Below are 23,817 nucleotides of genomic sequence, written 5' to 3' on the forward strand. Positions count from 1 at the left end.
CAGCCCCCTAGCCTCATAGACTTCACATTCTAGTATAAGGTCAATATGCTAAGTCTGAGGTGCCCGACAGACATTTAAGAGGAAATTTTAAGTATGCAGCTGGAGATCCCGTTATTTCTGAAGTTCAGAAACATGTCTGGATTTGAAATGTGATGTGAAAAGTTGTCAGTATATAGCTGGTAGCTGGTGAAAAATCAGTCCCAGAAGTGTGCTAGATTCGACTCACACTGGCTTGTAAGAACCAATTGTTAAATTTTCCAGAATTTTTAAAGCCAGTTGATTTCACTTGAAATTAGCAGATGGGCGTTTTTAATACTATGAGAATTGGCAAATCCTACAAATCAGGTCCTGGGCAGTTATTAGCCTTTTATCAGCACAACCCTACTTCTGACTGGTTCTGATGTTCTCCAAAAAGGAAGAGGCCAGCATCCTCTGAGGAGGAAAGATAAGATGTAGAAGGTTTGAGAATGGAGAACGTGTGTGAAATAATCATTTTAGAGAGTGAGAAAGTGAATCTAGCCAGTCAGTGGTGGAGGAGTAATAGATACAGAGCCTGTTTCAGGTTGGTAGTGTGGTTCAGACTTCTGAGCGCTCCTCTAACAACATTCTACTGCTTAGGTGCAAGCTTGGTGTAATGCCATAGTTGAGTTGAATGAATTTGAGTTTAATGAGTTGAGTTTAATGAGGTTTGGCTGATAGGTACCACCAGGGTTTGTAGTGAATCAGGCACTCTGCCAACTACTGTGAGGAATACAAAAGGGAAAGCAATGTGATCCTACCCTCCAGGAACTTAGTCTATTGGAGAAACAAGATACAGACGCCAAGGGGGGAAAATTCCTGACAGTTGAGAAAGTAAATGTAGAGAGTAACAGAACTGTGAGGAAAGCTTGTTGATAATGAACAAGAAATGAAGTCAAAGACTTTCTTAATATTTGGTAGTGAAAAAGAAAAACTGGACAGGTGATCATAGCTAAAGGGAGGAATTTCCAACCTAGGGGAAATCTATTGATGTTTGAAGAAGCAAAGCAAGTGGAAGAGACTCAAGATGCTGGAGATACCTTGGGAAAGACAAGGGAAGCACTTCCTTCCATGCGCAAAGCACAAGCTGGGGATTCAGTACAACTTGGGATGCAGGCAGGGAGGATAGAAATTAGACTTAAAGAATTCCCAGATGTCAGAGGTATAAGAGGTTGTAATTGTTGGAGGAGAGAAATCCCATCGCACACCACAGGATGTCTGGCCGGACTGGACTTCGTCCTTCCATCCTTCCCTCTTACCTTTTGGGTCCGTTTCCGTCCGGATTGCTTTTTCTCTTGGTCCTTAAGCATCAACCTGGGAAACCTGAAAAGAGTTAGTCATACATTTCAAACTATTGTTAATCACCAAGGCAACGTCTGCTCCCATAAACACTACAAATAAACTGTAATCTTCTTTCCACCAGCAGAGGGGGTATAGCTCAGGGGTAGAGCATTTGACTGCAGATCAAGAGGTCCCCGGTTCAAATCCGGGTGCCCCCTTGTGTCCTCACTTTTAACCCTTATCCACCTCAACATGATAGATAGCAAATATTTGGTCATTTGTCAGTGTTTTCTGGGAATACAGAAATTGGTCTACAGGCATCTGTGGATTTCACATTCTAAAAAGGTCAACACCCAAATAAAGGGATTTCCGGTTCACCCAACAGGCTCCAATCTGAGTTTGGAAGTTGAATTCTTCCATGTCTGCCTGTGAGACCCTTTCCACATAGGGAAAAAGAATTTACTTCGCACTTCCTTACCTGTTTCATTCTTGTCCGTTCATGCGTACAGCTTTCCAGAGGCTACATGATGTCACAACAGACTAAATGTGGAAACATGAAAATCCAGATGTCTTTCATTTAGCCAGAAATCAAAGAAATTTATAAAGGAACGTAAAGTGAAGCCACTCTTCTCATTATTTTTAAAATTTAAGTACAATTGTTTTTAAGCATATGTATTTTCTCAACATTCAAAAAATGAAAAGCATGGCATCCAATGGCAAATGCTTCATGGCAATTAGATGGGGAAACAATGGAAACAGTGACAGACTTTATTTTCTTGGGCTCCAAAATCACTGCAGATGGTGACTGCAGCCATGAAATTAAAAGACACTTGTTCCTTGGAAGAAAAACTGTGACAAACCTAGACAGCATATTCAAAAGCAGAGACATTACTCTTCCAACAAAGGTCTGTCTAGTCAAAGCTGTGGTTTTCCAGTAGTCATGTATGGATATGAGAGTTGGACTATAAATAAAGCTGAGCGCCTAAGAATTGATGCTTTTGAACTGTGGTGTTAGAGAAGACTCTTGAGAGTCCCTTGGACTGCAAGGAGATCCAACCAGGCAGTCCTAAAGGAAATCAGTCCTGAGTATTCATTGGAACGACTGATGCTGAAGCTGAAGCTACAAATATTTTGGCCACCTGACTCATTGGAAAAGACCTTGATGCTGGGAAAGATTGAAGGCAGGAGGAGAAGGGGACGACAGAGGATGAGATGGTTGGATGGTATCATGGACGCGATGGACATGAGTTTGAGTAGGCTCCAGGAGTTGGTGATGGACAGGGAAGCCTGGCATGCTGCAGTCCATGGGGTCGCCAAGAATCGGACATGACTAAACAACTGAACTTAACCGATTTTAACAGGTAATGGATCATCTTAAATATTTCACAATTTAAATTTCTAATCTGGTGACTGTCAGTAGATAGATATAACTATACAAACAAAACCTTTTTGGAGTCCTCAATAATTTAAGAATGTAAAGGATATTCAGATGAAAATATTTGAGAACCAATGCTCTAAGTAACCAACCAAGACAACTGGCAGAATAGCAAATAATACAGGCAGAAAAGCAAAATTTCTGGAAAAATTGATTTTGGTTTTGGATGTGTTAATCTGAAGTGTCTGTGGAGGTGTCCCTATCACCGTTTCCATATACTAGCTAGAGCTAAGCAGAAATGTCTTAGGCTGAGATACAGAATTGGGAGTACTCTTGCCTGGAAAATCCCATGGACGGAGAAGCATGGAAGCCTGCAGTCCATGGGGTCGTGAAGAGTCGGGCACGACTGAGCGAATTCACTTTCACTTTTCACTTTCATGCATTGGAGAAGGAAATGGCAACCCACTCCAGTGTTCTTGCCTGGAGAATCCCAGGGTCAGGGAGCCTGGTGGGCTGCTGTCTATGGGGTCACACAGAGTCAGACATGACTGAAGTGACTTAGCAGCAGCAGCAGCTTATTGATAGTAATGGAAGATATTGGGTGGTGTGATAACTCAGAGAACTATACTGAGAAGGGGCAATGAGTAAGGAGAGAGCAATATAGCATAGTGGCTTAGAGCCTGTACTTTGGAATCAGTCAGATTCAGGACACCATTCCATCTCTACCTTTCATGATTTGTTTGATCTTGGACAAAAACACTTAACCTTTCTATTTCCTAGTTTCCTCATCTGTAAAATGAGATTAATAATACCTAAGTCACAGGGTTGTGGGGAGGATTCAAGAAGTCACATTCCTATAAAATGGTTAATTCAATGATTAGTATTTAAGAACACTCCATAAATAGTAACTTCTATTATTACTAGCATCTTGGAAACCATAGGTGAAGAGAGTTAAGAAGATGGGACCGGTCCCAGTGTGCAACAATGTGAGGTCAAGTAAGATAAAGACTGAGGAGTGTCCTTGGATTGCGGAAAGAGTAGGTCACGGGGACTTTTCAGTATAATTTATCAGTATACATAATTTCTAGTATAATTTCAGTCATATAGTGAGGAAATAAACTAGATTACAAGGGTTCAAGGAATGTGTGCACCCAGGAAGTAAAGAAATAGAGACAGATCATTTTGCAGCTCTGATTTTTATGGACCAATGAAACTACCCCAGAGATGGCAGTGTTGAGATGGTGAAAAGTTGATGTAGGATTTAAAGGAACATTTTTAACAACAAAAAGGATGAAGACGATAATCCTTTAAATTGAGCAAATGTAGCTTTATGAGAAACACGGTATTTTCCAAATATTTCTAATTTTGCCATAGAAGAATGAAAATTCCTTCATGCCAGGATGCTGACATATGGAAACCATTGAGGTAGACTTCATTTGTTCAGCAATCATTTGCCACGTATTTATTGACTCAGGCCCTATGCTGAATGCTGGGGATATACTGTTGAACAACAACAAAAAAACATGAACTCAGCTTTTACTGGAACATATAGACTAACTGTGGGGGTGGGAAGTCATTCAGCAAAGTCATGAAATACATATTTAAGAACTGAAATAAATAGTATGATGGAAAAATACCTCTTAAGAGAAGTCAGAGTAAAATTTCTCTAAGAAAAAGATATTTAAGCTGAGATCTGTAAAAATCAATAGATGTAAAAATGTAACACTTTACATGGTGTAAAAATACACGATGAGGGTAGTCAGGCTAGAGTATGCCAAGCATGTGTGAGGCCTATGGCTATTCAGGAACATATATGGTATCCGGGACAAAAAGGCCAACTCCGCAGAGCGAGAGAGAACATGGTGCAAGATGAGGTTAGGAGCTAGGACAATGCTAGATCAGGGCCCAGTAGGCCATGATACGGATTTTAACTTTCATTCTGAGAGTACAGAAACCACTGGAGGATTTTCAGGAGAGTGACATAGTAATATTTACATTTCTGAAAAATTATTTCTGGCCATTATATGAAGACTGAGTGGATGGATGAGGGAGAAATAGAGGCCAAGAGACCTATTGTGGAGCTTCAGAAGTAGTTTAGGCAAGAGATGGAGGTGGCTTGGACCAGAGTGTTAGTAGAGGAGATAGAAGTGGATAAACTTGAGAGACACTGAGAAGGCAGACTGAAAATACTTGGGCAGGAATCCCAGAGGCACACCTATGGTGGTTCCATTTATCAAGAGAGGCAAAAATGATAATGAAATCATATACTCAGAAACATATGGAATTCGGCTAAGTGGAGAGAGAGAAACTGGTAGCTAGAGAAACTGGCAGGAGCAAGTGAAGGATTTAAGAGTGAGAAGGATGATTTATAAATGGATAGATTTAGAGACCTCTTAATGTTGAAGTGCTCCAGAGGTTAGCCCATGGTCTCTTTTATTTACACTTTCTTCTTTTTTAATTCATCCACTATCATGGCTTTACTTATATGCTGACAACTCCCAAATTTCTATCTCCCTCTTTCTGGAACTCCAGGCTAATACGTCCAACCTGCTATTGAAATCTCTCTCTTTTGGTCTAACAGACATCTAACTCAACATCTCCAAAACTGAACTGCTATTCTTACCCCCAAAGCTGTTCCTCTCACAGCTTTCCGCATCTCAGTTGATGGCAACTTGCTCAGACCTCAAGCTTTGGAAACATTTTCTCCTCTTTTTCTTCATCCCACATTTTGTTGGCTCTATCTCCAAACATATCCAGAATCTGATCACATTACAGTACTTCTACTGCTACCATTCTGGTCCAAACCACCACCATTTTTCTTTTGAGTTATTGCAAGAGCTTCCCAAATAGGTCTTCTTACTTGTATCTTTGTGTTCCCTCCCACAGTCTAGTCTCAATTAGAGTGATCCTTCTGACATATTAGTCAAATCATTTCCCTCCTCTGCTTACAACTTAATGATTTCCAATTCAGTCTGTAAATGTCAAAGTGCACAGTGATGTACAGAGCCCTACATGATCCAGTTCCATTACTTCTGACCTTCATTCTATTGCTTTTCGCTTCACTTACTCTGTCCAGTCATTCCTGGCTTCCTTGCTGGTCCTCACATTGTTCAGGCACAATCCCACCTTAGAGTCTTTCATCGGTTGAGGACTCTGTCTGGACTGCTCTTCTTAGACAATCAAATTGCTAACGCCCTCATCTCAAAATCTTTGCCCTAATGTCAACTTCTTCCATAAAGCCCACACTGACCATTCTATTTTGAACTGCAATTTGCCCCTCTTCCCACTTCTAGATTCTTCTTACTATTTTCTACTTTTGTTTTCATAGTATTATCAGCATCTAACATACTATATGCTGCCATTATTACGTCTAACTAAGGATTCGCTCAGTCGTGTCCTACTCTTTGCGTCCCCGTGGACTGTAGCCCACCAGGCTCCTCCGTCCATGGGATTCTCCAGGCAAGAGTACTGGAGTGGGTTGCCATTTCCTTTTCCAATTACGTCTATGGTTCGGTATCTAATACCCAGCTTCATCACCACCCTGACTGGATGTAACTTTCATAAGGGCAAGAATGATCTGTTTTGTTCTGACGTAGTCTAGCCTGTGCCCAGGACAGAGTCTGGAATCAGTAGTCTTTTAATATTTGAATGAATGCATCGACAGGAAGAAGCCTGAAGAATGGGAAAGCCTGAGGCAGTGAAAAGAATGATGAATATAGCAAGACATAGAAAATACAAGCGGGGTTGGGACCAAGCACACACAATATGGAGTTATCTGTAGCCCTACAATGGCACCTCTCAGTTGTATCACAGCCTAATGAAACCATTTCCAGCTCTTTAGCCCTTGCCCTCAACGCCCGTGCGTTCTCTAGGGGCCATTTAATCATTTCTGAATCTCTAGTGTCCATCTAAGTCCTTGGCACATAGTGTTCAGAAAAGGTGTCCGATCAATTAAACCAATGTTTCTGTGTCCCAAACAACTACTCCCGAGCTCCTATTGAAAGTACTCTGGGTATCATTCATTCTGCAGCCTTCAACCCCCAACACCGCTCACTTTGGATCGCGAGCTCTAGGCGACGTCCCGCATTTATGACGTAATAAGACAGCGCCCTGGGGAAAGAGGCGGATTGAGCAAACTCCGGGTCACGTGCCAAGATTGGGCGGGGCGTCGGAGTTCATATCCCAGTGTCCTTTGTGTCTACTTCCTTTTTGTCCCTTTTCGGCCTTCAAGATGTCGAAGCGAGGTGAGCTTTTGACTTTGGAAGATCCTTCGCCATCTGTTGCGCTGTGGCAGCTGGCCTTGCCGGCAGCGGCGGCCGTGGGCAGCTGGGGCGATTTGCTATGCGCGAGGCCCGAGAGGGCTTGGAGGGTTCATCGGGAGAGCACCGGGAGAACCCCTGAAAGTTACGGGGGCCGGCTGGAGGGTTGAGTTGGCAGGATCCAGTCGTGACTCTAGATCGAACTCTGCGGGTTCACTCCGCGTTACCGCTACAGTAACGGGATTGGAGTTGGACTGACTTAAGCCCCAGTGTGTGTGCCTTGTGCAGTCTCCCACCCTGCAGGAAGAATTGAGTGGTGCAAAAGTTGGATCGAGAATTGAGTCTTCCGGGCCAGTTAATCTCAGTCTAATGTCGTGGTAGTGAGGACTTGGCTATTGGCCTTGAGAACTGTGTGGCACATGGGGCAGGGAGTGTGTGGATTCCTAAAGAGAACGAATCTACAGTGTGCCGTTTCCCAAAGCATACTCCCAAAGCGAGTGAACTTCTACTTTAAGCATGTGAAAGGGACTCCAAACCATGACTGGGCAATGACCTCCTGTTTCCCTTCCTACTTACAGGACGTGGTGGGTCCTCTGGTGCGAAATTCCGGATTTCCTTGGGTCTTCCGGTCGGAGCCGTGATTAACTGTGCTGACAACACAGGTGAGACCTTCGGCTGCCCCCTGCCATACTCACCCTTTTAAAAGCACTCAGTGGGCCTTTTGCTGATGACCCGCTGAGCCGTCAAGAAAGGGCAGAGTGAAAACACCGCTTTTGGGTGAAGCGGCAGCTTGTTGTGTTGTTTTGCTTCAATCGGTGGTGTGACAAGGTGTTCCACCTAGTGGGGACTATCAGCTTGGGAGTGTGAGTGGAGGAGGTGGTGTTGGAAAATCGCAGCACTGCCTGATTGGCCCTCAAAAGTAGTCTCCATATTTGTTTATATTCTTTTATAGGAGCCAAAAATCTATATATCATCTCTGTGAAGGGGATCAAGGGACGATTGAATAGACTTCCTGCTGCTGGTGTGGGTGACATGGTGATGGCCACAGTCAAGAAAGGCAAACCAGAGCTCCGAAAGAAGGGTGAGTAGAGAGATGGAATTCTCCTTTTGGTCTATGGACAGTTGAAAGATTTCTCTCATTATTGGAAAAATGGAACAGTAATTTTGCCATTCTCAGGGCCTCTTAAGCTTGATCTAGTTAACAGTAGTTAACAGACTTGTCTCACATACCTACACCAAAGAGCCCTGTCCTACTGGGATTTACAGTCCATCCACACCTGATTCCTTCCCAAGCTGTCTCCTTTTAGTTCTTGTTTTTTTGTTCCAACTTACACTCCTTCCTTTGTGCCTCCGATTCTTGCTGTGTCCCCTATCTGGAATATTCTAATTCTAGTCGTCTTCTGCTCATTTCCTTCTTGACACCTCTCCTTACCCCATTCTCTCCCCTTTCCCGAATAACCTTGAATCCAGGTGGTAATTTTTGTATGTGACATTTGGGGTTGTCTCTTCTGTGAGAGCAGATAATTGTCTTTAGTTGCTGATTCCTTGGCTACAGACTAGGTGGTACCAGGTGAGAGTTCAGCCTTAAGACCTGAATCACCCCAGGCAAGTTTCTTTTCAGGAACTAATTTGAAAGGGAGTGATGATACATATGGCAAAGGAAATGGCAGCCCACTCCAGTATTCTTGCCTGGAAAATTCTGTGGACGGCAGAGCCTTGTAGGTCACTGTCCATGGGGTCGCAAAGAGTTGGACACGACTGAGCGACTTAACTTTTCACTTTCTAATGATACATTGATGAGATTAACTCAGGGTTGCGACTGAACAAAAAGTTCAGTATGGATACTTCTAAATCTTTTCTGATAGAAACTGAAACCTGAGGCTGCTCATTGCCTAATTGTGGACCACCCCAAAAAGTTTTCCCACTACATGTATGGATTAGGGGTTAGGGCTGAGACAGTGCTGCATTGTCTGGCTTTACAGCTTCTTATATTCAATGCACTGACTTTCCAGCTCTGTTGATCTCCAGTATGCACTTGGGGACTTGGTAGGCAAGAAATAACCATTGCAGTTAAGCACTGATAAAGCAGTGTGTTGATCAGGGTTAGCATGCAACTGGACAGGCTGTCCTCCTAGAACACTTTCTGGGTCTAGTCTGTGGCCTGGGAAGCTGTCAGGGAAGGGCAGAGCAGTTGTCCATCACTGTGGGTGAGACGGCAGCAGGGCATGCTGTCTGTCTCAATCAGTTGTGGGACAGACCAGAGAACACTTCTTGTTTTAAAACTAGGTCTGATTTTCCAACTGTATTACTTTATTCTTTGGGCCTTGTTTCTTCTAAATGATACTGTTAGCCCTTGAACAGCATGGGTTTGAACTGCACGGGTGCACTTAAACACAGATTTTTTTCCCACTAAATATATATTACTGTACCACACAACCTGAGGTTGAATCAGCAGATACAGAGGGTCAACTAAAAGTTACAGATGGGTTTTAGACTATACATTATAACATGTAGAAATGTGGGAAAGGACAGGACTGGAAATCCAGAATCCTGAATTCATATGACCTTATTTATTAGATTCATTTGTGAGAATTGCTAAATACATAAGGGTCCAATGGAGAGTCTCAGTCAGCATTACCTGTCACTCAGTGTGTATCCCATTGTTAAAAACTCAAAAGACTGTCTGTGAACATAGTACATGCTTCAAGGATAGCCTAAATAATCCTCTATTTCCAGTCTCATCTTAAAATATGGGGCTTCCCTGGTAGCTCAGTTGGTAAAGAATCTGCCTGCAGGGCAGGAGACTCCGGTTTGATCCCTGGGTCAGGAAGATTCCCTGGAGAAGGAAATGGCAACCCACGCCAGTATTCTTGCCTGGAAAGTCCTATGGACAGAGAAATCTGTTCGGCCACAGTCAGGGTCGCACGAGTCGGACACAACTTAGCAACTAAACCACCACATCTTAAATACAGAAATTTTAACTATTATCCCTAGTTTGCAAGAGGAAAGCTTAAACATCAAAAGATTGCATGACCTGTTCAAGGTCTCCAAACTACTGTCAGTCAAGATTTGATTTCAGGTCTGTCTGACTCGAGTTCTATCAAGTGCAGTCAATGCTTTGAATATCTGGAAAAGTATTCACTTTAGAGCAGGTAGGTTTTAAAAAGTTACTTATGACCCTGGGAAGCAGTTTCTCAAAAAGTTAAACCTAGAGTTAATTAAATAAGAAATACAAGTTGAATTTCTGTTACACGACTCTTAGGCCTCCAAGAGATCATCATTTTTTTGTATTTTGTTGTATGTTCTTTTTTTTTTTTGTATGTTCTATTTTCCATTGTAAGTAAGACCATTTCCTTCCCATAACTCATTCTTGCTTCACAGATGATTGTCTTGGATATACAAAATTATAGAAATGTATAATCATTTAAAGTGGTTGTGTTCTGTGCATGTGCCCTGAGATATTTAGGTTAATTCCAGGGTTGCCTATTAAAACATGTACCTTGCAGTTAAAATGGCATAAAGTGCTAATTTTATATCAAAGTTTGTACTTGGAGGTCCTGATAGAAATGAGGATGGAATATTGTGTAATGAGGAGTTAATAGCTTGGCCTCTCTAGTATGAGGAAGGTCCGTTTCTCAATTCTATGACATTGGGATCTTAACAGTACCTACCTCTTGGGTGAAGTAGGGAAATGTATAGAAAGTGCTTAACAAGTTTCCTGTTGGTATGTTGCTGATCTGTACTCCCAGAGTACAGATTCATGCTTGTAAGGAAATGCGTGTAGTTTGAACTTAGAAGTAAGGTCTTTCCTTAAGGGGTGATGGATATTTATTCTCTTTTGCACTTGATTTTAGGAAATGAAAAAGCTAATGAGGATGCATTCTGTCCAAATGGGGAATGTTGGGAAGCTAGACAAGGTGTAAACTGCTTTCTCATGGTGACATTGGTACTTGACAGGTTTAATGACAACTGTTTTTTTTTCCCCTCTCAGTACATCCAGCGGTGGTAATTCGACAACGAAAGTCATACCGGAGAAAAGATGGTGTGTTTCTTTACTTTGAAGATAATGCAGGGGTCATAGTAAACAATAAAGGCGAGATGAAAGGTAAGAAAGAATCCACGTCTTTGTTCAGCTTTTGAGATTTGATGATTCAACTCAAGAAGTGTGCAAGGAAAGGACCCTTTGAGCTTATGTGTCGCTTCATTCTTTTATGCAGGTTCTGCCATCACAGGACCAGTCGCAAAGGAATGTGCAGACTTGTGGCCCAGGATTGCATCCAATGCTGGCAGCATTGCATGATTCTTTGGTGTATTTGTAAAAAAAATAAAAATTATTTGCTCCCAATTCTTTCCCTCCTGTTTGTTTCTACATGTTACTCTTGATACCACCTAATCCTTCCCTGAATTTTTTAGTTCTTAAATTATAGATGATGTATACTGTTTGGTTACAGGTTACCCCAGGTTACTGCCCTGCAATTAGAAAGTTATTTGAGATAAGGTAGAATGTATGGTCAGATCCTGGACACTCATGGACTTCCAGGAGTGATGTGAATAGGGACAATACAGTGTGCACTTTGCAGTTACAGGTTTTCTTTGGGTAAATTGGTGCATGAATGCATTTATATTTATAAAACCTAACACGTGGTAATTGTTCTCTGAAAGATGACTAAGTTGTTAATATCTACAAGTCTTTTTTTTTTTTTTTGCTATCAAAACTATTTCGACAGCGTACATCTTCCAAACCCTAGCTTGAGAATAAAAGATGATAGAATGTTAACACAGCAGGCTAATACCCTTTTTCCTCCCCCAAGCCATGAGAGTTGATTTAGGTGACATTCATGGAGAAGGCAATGTCAACCCACTCCAGTACTCTTGCCTGGAAAATCCCATGGACGGAGGACCTTGGTAGGCTGCAGTCCATGGGGTCATGAAGAGTCAGACACGACTGAGAGACTTCACTTTCATGCATTGGAGAAGGAAATGGTAACCCACTCCAGTGTTCTTGCCTGGAGAATCCCAGGGACGGGGGAGCCTGGTGGGCTACTGTCTATGGGGTTGCACAGAGTCAGACACGACTGAAGCAACTTAGCAGCAGCAGCAGGGCTTGAGAAATGAGCACTCGGCTGGTTTGGATCAGTAGTCTGGCCTAAAGATGTTGGAAGAGGATTTTTACACTAGTTTGTGTTCATGTATCTAGCAGAGTTTGTACAGTAGATCTGTCTCCCCTACCCCATCCTCCAGACTGGTGAATTTCAAGTGTTTAATGTGACATGAAGCCCCCAGGTACTCCCAAGAAACTGCCTGCCAATATAGGAGATCAGGGTGGGGAAGATCCCCTTGGAGGAGGAAATGGCAACCCACTCCAATATTGCTTGGAGAATTCCATGGACAGAGGAGCCTGATGGGCCACAGTCCATGGGGTTGCAGAGAGCCAAGACATGACAGTGTCAAAAGCTATAGACTTCTATGATTTCAAATTTGACTTATTAACATAAGACTTGCCTATCCTAGTATAAAAAGGTTAAACATGCTAAGTTGATATATCAGGACCATTGATTATGTACAACTATGTGGTGGTTTAGTTGGGAAGTGATGTCCGAATCTTGTGACCCCATGGGCTGTATCCTGCCAGGCTCTGTCCATGGGATTCTCCAGGCAAGAATACTGGAGCGGGTTGCCATTTCCTTCTCCAAGGGATCTTCCTGACCCAGGGATCGAACCCTGATTTCCTTCACTGCAGGCTGATTCTTGACCAACTCAGCTACCAGGGAAACAGGTATAATGCAGACTTTTTCTAATTAATACATGTGCTTTTGTACAATAAACATTTCCCTTTGTAGCTCACTGGGTAAAAATCTGCCTGCAATGCAGGAGACCCAGGTTCTACCCTGGGTTGTGAAGATCCCCTGGAGAAAGAAATGGCAACCCACTCCAGTATTCTTGCCTGGAGAATCCCATGGACAGAGGAGCTTGGCAAGATATAGTCAGCGGGGGTTACAGCAGTCAGACCTGACTTAGCAATGAAACAACCACCACAAGAAACTGATAACATAAAAGAATTCCTGAATTTGTTGCCTCATTTGTGAAATAATAGCACCTCAGATCATATGAGGAGCAGAGGAATTTGTAAAGGCCCTTTGTAAAGCATCTATATAAAAGGAAATTGGGGAAGTAAACTAGAAAGAAAAATCACTTTAACAATAATTCGAGAAAATGATTGTTCATGTTTTGCTATATCCTATTATATACACAAAATTAACCAGAGGGGAGAAGTACGGTAATATGTGTCAACTTACTGTTTTGATGGGTTTTTAAATTTATCAGAAAAAAAAGAAAAAAAATTTATCAGAAGGAGGTATATTAGCTGATGAAAAGAATTGGGTAGGGAGGGGAGAAGTGATTTAAGTGGATATACTGGAAGTCAGGAGATAAGTTCTGGTTCTGGATCTGCCACTAAATGAATTAGGAAATATCCCAATATTGCCGAGCTTCAACTTCAGTTCATTTGCTCAGTTGTGTCCGACTCTGCAACCCCATGAGTCGCAGCATGCCAGGCCTCCCTGTCCATCACCAACTCCCGGAGTTTACCCAAACTCATGTCCATCGATGATCCAGCCATCTCATCCTCTGGCATCCCCTTCTCCCGCCCCCAATCCCTCCCAGCATCAGGGTCTTTTCCAATGAGTCAACTCTTCGCATGAGGTGGCCAAAGTATTGGAGTTTCAGCTTCAACATCAGTCCCTCCAATGAACACCCAGGACTGATCTTTAGGATGGACTGGTTGGATCTCCTTGCAGTCCAAGGGACTCTCAAGAGTCTTCTCCAACACCACAGTTCAAAAGCATCAATTCTTTGGTGCTCAGCTTTCTTTATAGTCCGACTCTCACATCCATACATGACCACTGGAAAAACCATAGCCTTCACTAGACAGACCTTTGTTGACAGAGTAATGTCTCTGCTTTTGAATATGCTATCTAGGTTGATCATAACTTTCCTTCCAAGGAGCAAGCGTCTTTTAATTTCATGGCTGCAATCACCATCTGCAGTGATTTTGGAGCCCAGAAAAATAAAGTCTGACACTGTTTCCCCATCTATTTGCCATGAAGTGATGGGACCGGATGCCATGATCTTCGTTTTCTGAATGTTGAGCTTTAAGCCAACTTTTTCACTCTCCCCTTTCACTTTCATCAAGAGGCTTTTTAGTTCCTCTTCACTTTCTACCATAAGGGTGGTGTCAACATACTGTTCTGTAAAATGCGAGTTGGAAGTAGATGCTGTCTGAACTGATCCATTCAGGGTTCAGGCTTTTCAAAGGAACTAGGTTTGGGAAATGTATATAACAACGTGGGAGCAGAGAACCTTGCTCTTAAAGGAGCACGGGGAGTTGGGACCGACCGCGCTCACAGCCACATTGAGTCATCCCCCTTCTCTTCAATCTCTGAATCCTCTTGCATAGTTCCCTCCTAGACATCCCTCACCTCGGGACCATGCAAGCACCTACCCCCACATCCCTGTGAGGCTACCCCGTAGGATGGGGACAATCGGGTTTGTGTCCCCTACTGTGACGCCTACGTGATGTTTAATTCCACGTCACAATGTGCCGGGGAGCCTCCACCTAGGACACTCCGCTTCTGCCAGAAAAGCCCTCGGAGGCTGCGGTGGTCTGAATGGCGCACCTTTGCGCGTGTCCTCTGCGGCGGGAGAAGGGGTTCATTCTGGATGGGGTGGCGGTGAGCACCATGGCCCGCTCCTACGAGCACCTGAGGCCCAAGCTCTGGTCGGCGATTCCGCCCTACAACGCGCAGCAGGACTGCCACTCCCGCCGGTACTTCCGGAGCCGCGTGGTTCCGCCCATCCTGCGGAAGACTGATCAGGTACCCGAGCCCCGCGTAGGACCCGGCTATCTGCGCCCGCAGAGCTTGGCCCAGGTGGCGGGCTGACTTCCCAGATCCGGGCGTCTCATGCCAGCGCCCTCACCACCACGGAGGCTGCCGGATTTGCACCCTCTCAGCTTTCTGGATGAAACTCCAGAATTGCTGGAGGCAGGAGACAGGTGTTGAGCACGAACTTACTGAGCTCACCTTCCATGCCTGAATTTGAGAATGATCTCATTTCAGATCTCTGCGAGTCTCTGCCAAAGAAATCGGGTTTGTTGTCCTTTTTGGCGTCACGGATTCACCCTTTGGGGTGATCTCACGCCGCAGATTCTCAAAGCCCGACCCTCCGAGGTCCACTAGGCGAGGTGCCCTCGGTCCGCTGACGTAATGCGACCTTCTTTGAACAGATTGAAAGGAAACCTCCCAACTTACCCAGCCCTCGCTTCTACTCAGTTGCACATCCCCCTTACAGGGATCAAGATTCTGAGGCTATTACAGGCTGACGGCTCCAATTTTTTTCAACCCTTTTTGCTTCCAGTATTTGTGACTATTAATACATATCAGTGATACGGGGAGAGGAGGACTGAATGCGGGTTATTCTGTGAACACATCTTGGAGTTTCAGTGGTCCCGGATGGTTGTGTGTGCGCATGTGTGTTCGTTCGGTACAGGCACATGGACTCACATCGGTGTGTTCCGTATTTGGGTGTGTTTGCTGGCTACTCATGTAATATTTATAACACAAGGAAACAGAATCTGGGGGAAAACTCCAGAACTTAAAAGTTCGAAAAATAATATGATGTACACACTTTTGAAACTTTCTATGTTCCATTTTGTAAGTTTTCTTTAGTCGTCACAACCACTGTTTGTGGTAGGTGGTATTTTCATTTAAATGAAGATCGTGTTTACTGAAATTTGCCAGACCCTTTATTTGAGGTCAGTTTATGTCTCACTTCAACCTCAAAGTACTGTTGAGGAAACTGAGCTCCAAAAAAGCTGTGTCTTTGACCTAAGGTCTTGTTAGGGGCAGAACTGGAATTAGAACCAGTCTTCCCTGATGTTTCAGACAGTAAAGAATCTGCCTGTGATGTGGGAGACCTGGGTTCAATCCTTGGGTTGGGAAGACCCCTGGAGAAGGGAATGGCTACCCTCCTCCAGTATTCTTTCCTGGAGAATTTCATGGATAGAGGAGTCTGGCAGCCTACAGGCTGCTGCTGCTGCTGCTGCTAAGTCACTTAAGTCATGTCTGACTCTGTGTGACCCCATAGACGGCAGCCCACCAGGCTCCCCCGTCTCTGGGATTCTCCAGCCAAGAACACTGGAGTGGGTTTCCATTTCCTTCTCCAATGCATGAAAGTGAAAAGTTAAAGGGAAGTCGCTCAGTTGTGTCCGACTCTTCGCGACCCCATGGACTGCAGCCTACCAGGCTCCTCTGTCCATGGGATTTTCCAGGCAAGAGTACTGGAGTGGGTTGCCATTTCCTTCTCCAGGCTACAGGCTATGGGTTCCCAAAGAGTTGGATAGGACTGAGCGACTAACACTTTCACTTTCTCTGGCATTAGACACTGAGCCTGTAACTACCAAACTACAACGCATCTCACTGAAAGGCAGTAGGTCACTAAGTATATTTAATCTGTCTGGCCCTTTTACCCCTGGGCTATGACCTCTCCCTCCCCCAACAAGACAGGAGGCAGGGGTTGGACTGTGCTTTTTTCGGCATCATGGCTGACAGTCTTCTGCATTTTCTCTCTCACTCTCAGGATCATGGCGGTACAGGAAGGGATGGTTGGATAGTGGATTATTTCCACATCTTCGGGCAAGGACAGAGATACCTCAACAGGAGAAACTGGGCAGGGGCAGGCAAGTGCCACCCCCCTTTCCAATCTCATCATGATCTCACCTGGGAAGAGTGGTGTGCCTTCCACAGTGAGAGAAACTGGGTCCTAAAGAGACCTGGAAGGGAAAGAGACCCAGCGACTGACTGCATCCTCCAGTTTTCTTCTCATGCATGAGCAGATGGTGTTACAGTGCTCCCTGATAGTTAGTTATTGAGCACCCACTGTATATCAGGCGCTTTTTATCCTCAGAATATCCTCAAGTTACAGCCAGGGAAATTGAGTTTTAGAGAGTTAAAATGATTTGTTAAGAAGGGTTGGAGTTCCCTGGTGGCTCAGTGGTAAAGAATCTGCCTGTCAATACAGGAGACATGGGTTCAATCCCTGCTTTGGGAAGATCCCCCGGAGGAGGAAATGGCAACCAGCTCCAGTATTTTTGCCTGGGAAATCCCATGGGCAGAGGAGCCTGGCAGGCTATAGTCTATGGGGTCGCAAGAGTCAGACATGAGTTAGCAACTACACCACCACCATCACCAAGAAGGGCTGAGCTGAGATTGAAATTACACTGTTTCCAAGGGAAGCCTGTGTTCTCATTGCTCCCAGAGCAGACTGTGTCCTGCTCACTCTCCAGGCCCAATTTAACAGCGGTAGGAAAAGGGAGTGTTGAGAGCTGTTTTTCTGGCAGGGTAAGCCCTCCTCCTACCCTACCTAGTCACATGATCCCTCGCACCATTGGCCAAATTGAGCTCATCTGTTTTCTCCAGATGGGTCAGATACAAGGGTGAAATCTTCTCAGTTCTCCAGGGTGCAAGGCAAGTTCAGCCAAGCCCAGAAGTTTCTGGCCCTTCTTCTCCCAGCACATATCATCCATGCTCCCTCTGCATGCTACCCCTAGTATGAGGAATGGTTTCCAGGATTCCATCTGTCTCCTCCACCTCATCCACCCTTGGCTCTTCAGGACTCAGGGTTCAGCAGGGACATGGGAGCACAGTGACTATAACTGAGTGAGCCTCCTATGCCAGCCCAATGGGAGTAGGGAAAACAAGAAAGGGCTGAATATAGGCTCAGGTCTCTCTCTCTGTCCCCCAAGGGCATTCTCTCCAGCAAGTGACCGGGCATGACCACTATAATACCAATCTGAAAGCAACCCAGGGGTTCAATGGTCGGTTTGGCTATCGCCGGAACACCCCAGCCCTTCGCCACTGCCCATCTGTCTTTGGAGAGATCACCAGGTTACCTCTCCTTTAACAGCAGCTCTTCTCTTCATGCTCCACCACCTGAATTTCTAAAACAGATGTGTATATGAACTTTCAGTGTTATTTTATATTAAAACTTTTGTGTAAGTGCCTCAGTGTGCTATTTCATCCCTGAGACTGGGGGAGGGGGAAAGCTAGTTTCTCCACCCTCAGCTTCTCTACCCTGTGGAGGAGGTGGGAGGGGAAAGGGTGTCTCAGACTGTGCCCTTAAACTCCGTGTAAATAGAGTGCCAGACCTGAGAGGAGAAGCCTCTGGCCTCCCCTATATAAGGAGGAAGCACACTACTTAAGCCCTCAGAAACCCTTTCCCAGGCATCAGGAGGGGCCAGGTCAGAAGCTACCTACTGTTTCCATCAAGAACAGAGCAGGCAACGTGGCCACAGGGATTGTTGGTTGTCCTGAGAAGTTCCTGATTTTTCTGGATCATTCCATCCAAAAGAACTGATGTTTTCCTCCTCCTTCTCACCCTCAACTCCTCACGAGGCAGGGGATGAACAGGGTGATATCTGGAGCTGAGGATCATGACACAGTAATATGGTGTTTGTGGAAGGTTTCTCTACCAATGCTATATCACTTTCCTTTTCAGCTAGTTTCCAGCGTGTCAGTTTTTAAGTGCCCCCACCCCTTTTATTGGTGGCCAAGAAAAAAGCCAAACCAGATTACAGATACAAAGGGAGTGGAGTTTTGGAATACAAAGCTTGCAGGAATTCTACAGTGGGTGGAAACTGTTTGTATTGAGTCACCATAAGTAGACAAGGAAGACACCTCCCACAGGCTCTGGGGGTATAGCTCAGGGGTAGAGCATTTGACTGCAGATCAAGAGGTCCCCGGTTCAAATCCGGGTGCCCCCTTTCTTTATTTACCATTTTACTTCCTTTAAATACTTCACTCCCAGCCCCAGGATGACTAGAGGAGGAAGACAAGAACTCCCAAGGGATTCTTGTCCAGATGAACTAGTTACTCCCATATTCCAAACAATGAGGATAAATCCCTGGAGGATTCCATTAAGACAAAGCCCCTGAGGAAATTCTTAGATCTGAGAACTGTGATTACAATTTATCCATATGATGTGTGACAGAATAAAGATCAAGATGTTGGTATAACATATATAGTTGAGGGCTTACTACACACAAGGCTGCGGTGAATTAAAGGATGAAAGAGGGCAGCTGTCCTCAGGGAACTTTTGTAACAGGACTTTTGTAACAACTTTTACAAACAACTTTCCTGAACTTTTCTAACAGGAAGAAGCACACAACTTTTGAGAGAATGACATAGCCTAAGGACACAACATAAACTGATTAGAATCAAATGGAACCAAGATGGCAGACAAGTCTAGTCCTTGATCCTCGATCAGAAGTGAAATGACACACCCAGAGGTGCCATGACAGTTCCAAGACACTGTTAGAAGACCAAGGAATGGGCAGTGGCCCAAATCCTAGAACCTTCCCCAAAATAGTTGGAATAATCCTCCCATTCATTAGCATACGAAATTACCCAGCCTATAAAAACCAACTACGCCACATTTCATGGCCACACTTGCCTTCTGCGATGGCCCTCACTCTGTCTGTGGAGTGTGTTTCTCTCTGAATCTGAATAAATCCATTTCTTACCTATCACTTTGTCTCTCACCGAATTCTTTCTGTGATGAGACATCAAGAACCTGAGCTTTATTAGGCCCTGAAACCAAATACCATAATCTTGTCTGGGTTTAAGTCCCAAGCAGGGTTTTGACTGGGGTTTGAGTCCCAATCTATGGTAAAGGGTTTCACTTTCAGTCTAATGGAAGTTCACACATTTGCACCTAGCCATTTAGAGCAAGAGCACTTTATTGCTCAAGAAAGAGATAGCTTTTAAAAAGACCCACCACATAGGAAACTTACTCAGTACTCTGTAATAATACTCTGTAATAATCTATATGGAAAGGAATGTATAACTGATTCACTTTGCTGTTCAGCAGAAATTAACACAACATTGTAAATCAACTATACTCCAATAAAATAAAAAATAAAAAGACCTACCCACTTTTTTAAGATATAATTTAGAAATCCAGCTCAGTCCTATACCTAGAAGTGTCTGCTGGTGCCACCAACCCTAGACATTCGTCACTGTGCTGTGGATATTGTTCCAGCTGCACCGACATGTCCAGGACAGTTTCTCAAGTTTGAAAATGCCAAGTGGAAGCATTTGATTAGCTGAGCCCTGGCCTGACACATTTGTCGTTTTCCTCCATGAATGGGAGAAGTGTGTGTTAATGGCTCAGCCATGTCCAACTCCTTGCAACCCCATGGACTATAGCCCACCAGGCTCCTCTGTCCATGGGATTCTACAGGAAAGAACACTGGAGTGGGTTACCATTTCCTTTTCCAATGAAGGGGAGATGATGGTCTTATCTCACTAAGTCTGACAACATGAGGTATTACCCCAGAATTGGAGGGGTGTTTGGGTATAAAAGTGAATGTATCATGACCATACTTTTTTTTTTTTCCTCTATGAAGAAACCACTGTAAGAAGAGAGCATCAGATCAGATCAGTTGCTCAGTCGTGTCTGACTCTTTGCGACCCCATGAATCGCAGCACGCTGGACCTCCCTGTCCATCACCAACTCCCGAAGTTCACTGAGACTCGTGTCCATCGAGTCAGTGATGCCATCCAGCCGTCTCATCCTCTGTTGTCCCCTTCTCCTCTTGCCCCCAATCCCTTCCAGCATCAGAGTCTTTTCCAATGAGCCAACTCTTCGCATGAGGTGGCCAAAGTACTGGAGTTTCAGCTTCGGCATCATTCCCTCCAAAGAAATCCCAGGGCTGGTCTCCTTCAGAATGGACTGGTTGGATCTCCTTGCAGTCCAAGGGACTCTCAAGAGTCTTCTCCAACACCACAGTTCAAAAGCATCAATTCTTCGGCGCTCAGCCTTCTTCACAGTCCAACTCTCACATCCTTACGTGACCACTGGAAAAACCATAGCCTTGACTACACGGACCTTTGTTGGCAAAGTAATGTCTCTGCTTTTCAATATGCTATCTAGGTTGGTCATAACTTTCCTTCCAAGGAATAAGCGTCTTTTAATTTCATGGCTGCAGTCACCATCTGCAGTGATTTTGGAGCCCCAAAAAATAAAGTCTGACACTGTTTCCACTGTTTCCCCATCTATTTGCCATGCAGTGATGGGACCGGATGCCATGATCTTCGTTTTCTGAATGTTGAGCTTTAAGCCAACTTTTTCACTCTTCACTTTCACTTTCATCAAGAGGCTTTTGAGTTCCTCTTCACTTTCTGTCATAAGGGTGGTGTCATCTGCATATCTGAGGTTATTGATATTTCTCCCGGCAATCTTGATTCTCGCTTGTGTTTCTTCCAGTCCAGCGTTTCTCATGATGTACTCTGCATATAAGTTAAATAAACAGGGTGACAATATACAGCCTTGACGAATTCCTTTTCCTATTTGGAACCAGTCTGTTGTTCCATGTCCAGTTCTAACTGTTGCTTTTGACCTGCATACAAATTTCTCAAGAGGCAGATCAGGTGGTCTGGTATTCCCATCTCTTTCAGAATTTTCCACAGTTTATTGTGATCCACACAGTCAAAGGCTTTGGCATAGTCAATAAAGCAGAAATAGATGTGTTTCTGGAACTCTCTTGCTTTTTCCATGATCCAGCGGATGTTGGCAATTTGATCTCTGTTTCCTCTGCCTTTTCTAAAACCAGCTTGAACATCAGGAAGTTCACGGTTCACATATTGCTGAAGCCTGGCTTGGAGAATTTTGAGCATTACTTTACTAGTGTGTGAGATGAGTGCAACTGTGCGGTAGTTTGAGCATTCTTTGGCATTGCCTTTCTTTGGGATTGGAATGAAAACTGACCTTTTCCAGTCCTGTGGCCACTGCTGAGTTTTCCAAATTTGCTGGCATATTGAGTGCAGCACTTTCACAGCATCGTCTTTCAGGATTTGGAATAGCTCAACTGGAATTCCATCACCTCCACTAGCTTTGTTCGTAGTGATGCTTTCTTTTTTTTTTTTTTTTTTTTTTTTTGAGAGGAGGAAAACGCACAACAGTCTTTACTTTTAAATGATTATCAGTACAGTAACAGTACACAAGTAGTAACATGTAACAAGTTAGTGAATTCGTAACAAGTTAGTGAATTCTACCACCTAGTAAGTGTGAATAAGAGAAACTAACAGCAGCCCAACACTAGGACCCATTGTTCTAACCCTTAGTTGGAAAGGACTATTTTAAGGCTGGCTGCTGTTTCACATGGGTTACAAATGACTATTTACTACTTTTTCATAGATAAAGCCCCTGACCTTCAAGAAAGATTTAGGGAAAAAAATGTTTTAATCCCTTTCTTTCTTAAGAAAATTGGGTTTTAAAAAACTATCTAAGAAAGAAAAAGTCAGTGTTGATAATATGCTGCTTGAGAGAAAAGGCATAGAAAACAGATAACATATATCCATTAAATTTCTAAGAAATATGAGGTAAAAAGATACAATCTTTGGATAAGCTCCAAGCCTGTACAAAGAATCTACGTTAGCGATTCTGCAAAAAGTGAAGGGACCTACTATATAATATACAGAAATAATTTAATGCCTTTTCATAAGATATAACTCAAGCCTTGCTAAATGAAGCCTCATGTTCCATGAAGGCATTCAAAACGCCAATCCACGGAATAGGCACTTTTCTTCTGCCTCTATCCATTTATGCGGTAGTTCTCATGGATTTCTGGCCGGATATCGCAGACAAAGGCCAAGAGGTTATCCAAGACTTCATCCCTGTTCTGCTGGAAGTAGGTTTGAAGGATGGTCATCTTCTCCTGGGTGTCCTTCTCTACTTCAGTGCTGCAGCTACCGTGGGATCCCAGAGCCGCAGCTTCCTTGGCCTTGAACTCCTTCTCCCTCTGCAGGCGGTACTGTTCAACTTCAGCCTGGGCTTCTTCTTTGGCCTGCTTCAGCCTCCGGTTCTTTCGCTTGCGGGCCTCGGACACCTTCTCGGCGGCCCGTTTCTCCGCTTGGAGCAGCTGCTGGATGCCCTGCGACTGACTGGCCATGGCTATGGCTATGGCGCCAGCGGCGGCGACTCCGAGGCGGCAGACAGCGGCCTAACCTCAGCCAAATCGCCCCCTGGGGTCCCGTAGTGATGCTTTCTAAGGCCCACTTGACTTCACATTCCAGGATGTCTGGCTCTAGGTGAGTGATCACACCATCGTGATTATCTGGGTCGTGAAGATCTTTTTTGTACAGTTCTTCTGTGTATTCTTGCCACCTCTTCTTAATATCTTCTGCTTCTGTTAGGTCCATACCATTTCTGTCCTTTATTGAGCCCATCTTTGCATGAAATATTCCTTTGGTATCTCTGATTTTCTTGAAGAGATCCGTAGTCTTTCCCATTCTGTTGTTTTCCTCTATTTCTTTGCATTGATCGCTGAAGAAGGCTTTCTTATCTCTTCTTGCTATTCTTTGGAACTCTGCATTCAGATGTTTATATCTTTTCTTTTCTCCTTTGCTTTTCACTTGTCTTCTTTTCACAGCTATTTGTAAGGCCTCCTCAGACAGCCATTTTGCTTTTTTGCATTTCTTTTCCATGGGAATGGTCTTGATCCCTGTCTCCTGTACAATGTCATGAACCTCATTCCATAGTTCATCAGGCACTCTATCTATCAGATCTAGGCCCTTACATCTATTTCTCACTTCCACTGTATAATCATAAGGGATTTGATTTAGGTCATACCTGAATGGTCTAGTGGTTTTCCCTACTTTCTTCAATTTCAGTCTGAATTTGGCAATAAGGAGTTCATGGTCTGAGCCACAGTCAGCTCCTGGTCTTGTTTTTGCTGACTGTATATAGCTTCTCCATCTTTGGCTGCAAAGAATATAATCAATCTGATTTTGGTGTTGACCATCTGGTGATGTCCATGTGTAGAGTCTT

At 44.0% G+C, this 23,817-nt stretch overlaps 3 protein-coding genes and 3 non-coding genes across 7 annotated transcripts; 5 read left to right on the plus strand and 1 right to left on the minus strand.

Annotated features, from left to right (window-relative positions):
* Window positions 1–1,445: 1,445 nt before the first annotated feature.
* Window positions 1,446–1,517, plus strand: TRNAC-GCA (transfer RNA cysteine (anticodon GCA)). The gene has a single exon. It is a non-coding gene; the product is annotated as a tRNA-Cys (tRNA).
* Window positions 1,518–6,781: 5,264 nt separating this feature from the next.
* Window positions 6,782–11,264, plus strand: RPL23 (ribosomal protein L23). The gene is made up of 5 exons (XM_055576029.1): window positions 6,782–6,918; window positions 7,512–7,595; window positions 7,886–8,014; window positions 10,925–11,038; window positions 11,151–11,264. The coding sequence occupies exons 1-5, from the start codon at window positions 6,906–6,908 to the stop codon at window positions 11,231–11,233; spliced, it is 423 nt and encodes a 140-aa protein (XP_055432004.1). The 5' UTR covers window positions 6,782–6,905; the 3' UTR covers window positions 11,234–11,264.
* Window positions 7,627–7,762, plus strand: LOC129651936 (small nucleolar RNA SNORA21). The gene has a single exon (XR_008714428.1). It is a non-coding gene; the product is annotated as a small nucleolar RNA SNORA21 (small nucleolar RNA).
* Window positions 11,265–14,544: 3,280 nt separating the features above from the next.
* Window positions 14,545–17,992, plus strand: SPMAP1 (sperm microtubule associated protein 1). Of its 2 annotated transcripts, XM_055579983.1 has the most exons (3): window positions 14,545–14,807; window positions 16,570–16,669; window positions 17,735–17,992. In XM_055579983.1, exons 1-3 carry the CDS (start codon window positions 14,601–14,603, stop codon window positions 17,890–17,892), a joined length of 465 nt encoding a protein of 154 aa, XP_055435958.1. In that variant the 5' UTR covers window positions 14,545–14,600; the 3' UTR covers window positions 17,893–17,992. The 2 variants fall into 2 exon arrangements, 1 of the variants encoding a protein (XP_055435958.1); XR_008714078.1 differs by lacking the exons at window positions 14,545–14,807; window positions 16,570–16,669 and adding an exon at window positions 17,440–17,648 and having other exon boundaries at window positions 17,735–17,872.
* Window positions 17,993–18,679: 687 nt separating this feature from the next.
* TRNAC-GCA (transfer RNA cysteine (anticodon GCA)) lies at window positions 18,680–18,751 on the plus strand. The gene has a single exon. It is a non-coding gene; the product is annotated as a tRNA-Cys (tRNA).
* A 3,473-nt stretch (window positions 18,752–22,224) lies between these two features.
* Window positions 22,225–23,016, minus strand: LOC129651270 (V-type proton ATPase subunit G 1). The gene has a single exon (XM_055579984.1). The coding sequence runs from the start codon at window positions 22,937–22,939 to the stop codon at window positions 22,583–22,585; it is 357 nt and encodes a 118-aa protein (XP_055435959.1). The 5' UTR covers window positions 22,940–23,016; the 3' UTR covers window positions 22,225–22,582.
* Between the last annotated feature and the right edge of the window lie 801 nt (window positions 23,017–23,817).

The sequence above is a fragment of the Bubalus kerabau genome, chromosome 4, assembly GCF_029407905.1.
Source record: "Bubalus kerabau isolate K-KA32 ecotype Philippines breed swamp buffalo chromosome 4, PCC_UOA_SB_1v2, whole genome shotgun sequence".
In the NCBI taxonomy this organism is placed as follows: Eukaryota; Metazoa; Chordata; class Mammalia; order Artiodactyla; family Bovidae; genus Bubalus; species Bubalus kerabau.

Bases quoted from the DNA above. Each gene is read 5' to 3' on its own strand.
- LOC129651270 (XM_055579984.1), bottom strand. From the start codon at position 22,939: ATGGCCAGTCAGTCGCAGGGCATCCAGCAGCTGCTCCAAGCGGAGAAA.
- SPMAP1 (XM_055579983.1), top strand. From the start codon at position 14,601: ATGGCGCACCTTTGCGCGTGTCCTCTGCGGCGGGAGAAGGGGTTCATT. The intron at 14,808-16,569 runs GTACCCGAGCCC...TCTCACTCTCAG, and splicing joins TCCTGCGGAAGACTGATCAG to GATCATGGCGGTACAGGAAG. The intron at 16,670-17,734 runs GCAAGTGCCACC...CTGTCCCCCAAG, and splicing joins GAGAAACTGGGCAGGGGCAG to GGCATTCTCTCCAGCAAGTG.
- RPL23 (XM_055576029.1), top strand. The intron at 7,596-7,885 runs GTGAGACCTTCG...ATTCTTTTATAG, and splicing joins TAACTGTGCTGACAACACAG to GAGCCAAAAATCTATATATC. The intron at 11,039-11,150 runs GTAAGAAAGAAT...TCTTTTATGCAG, and splicing joins CAATAAAGGCGAGATGAAAG to GTTCTGCCATCACAGGACCA.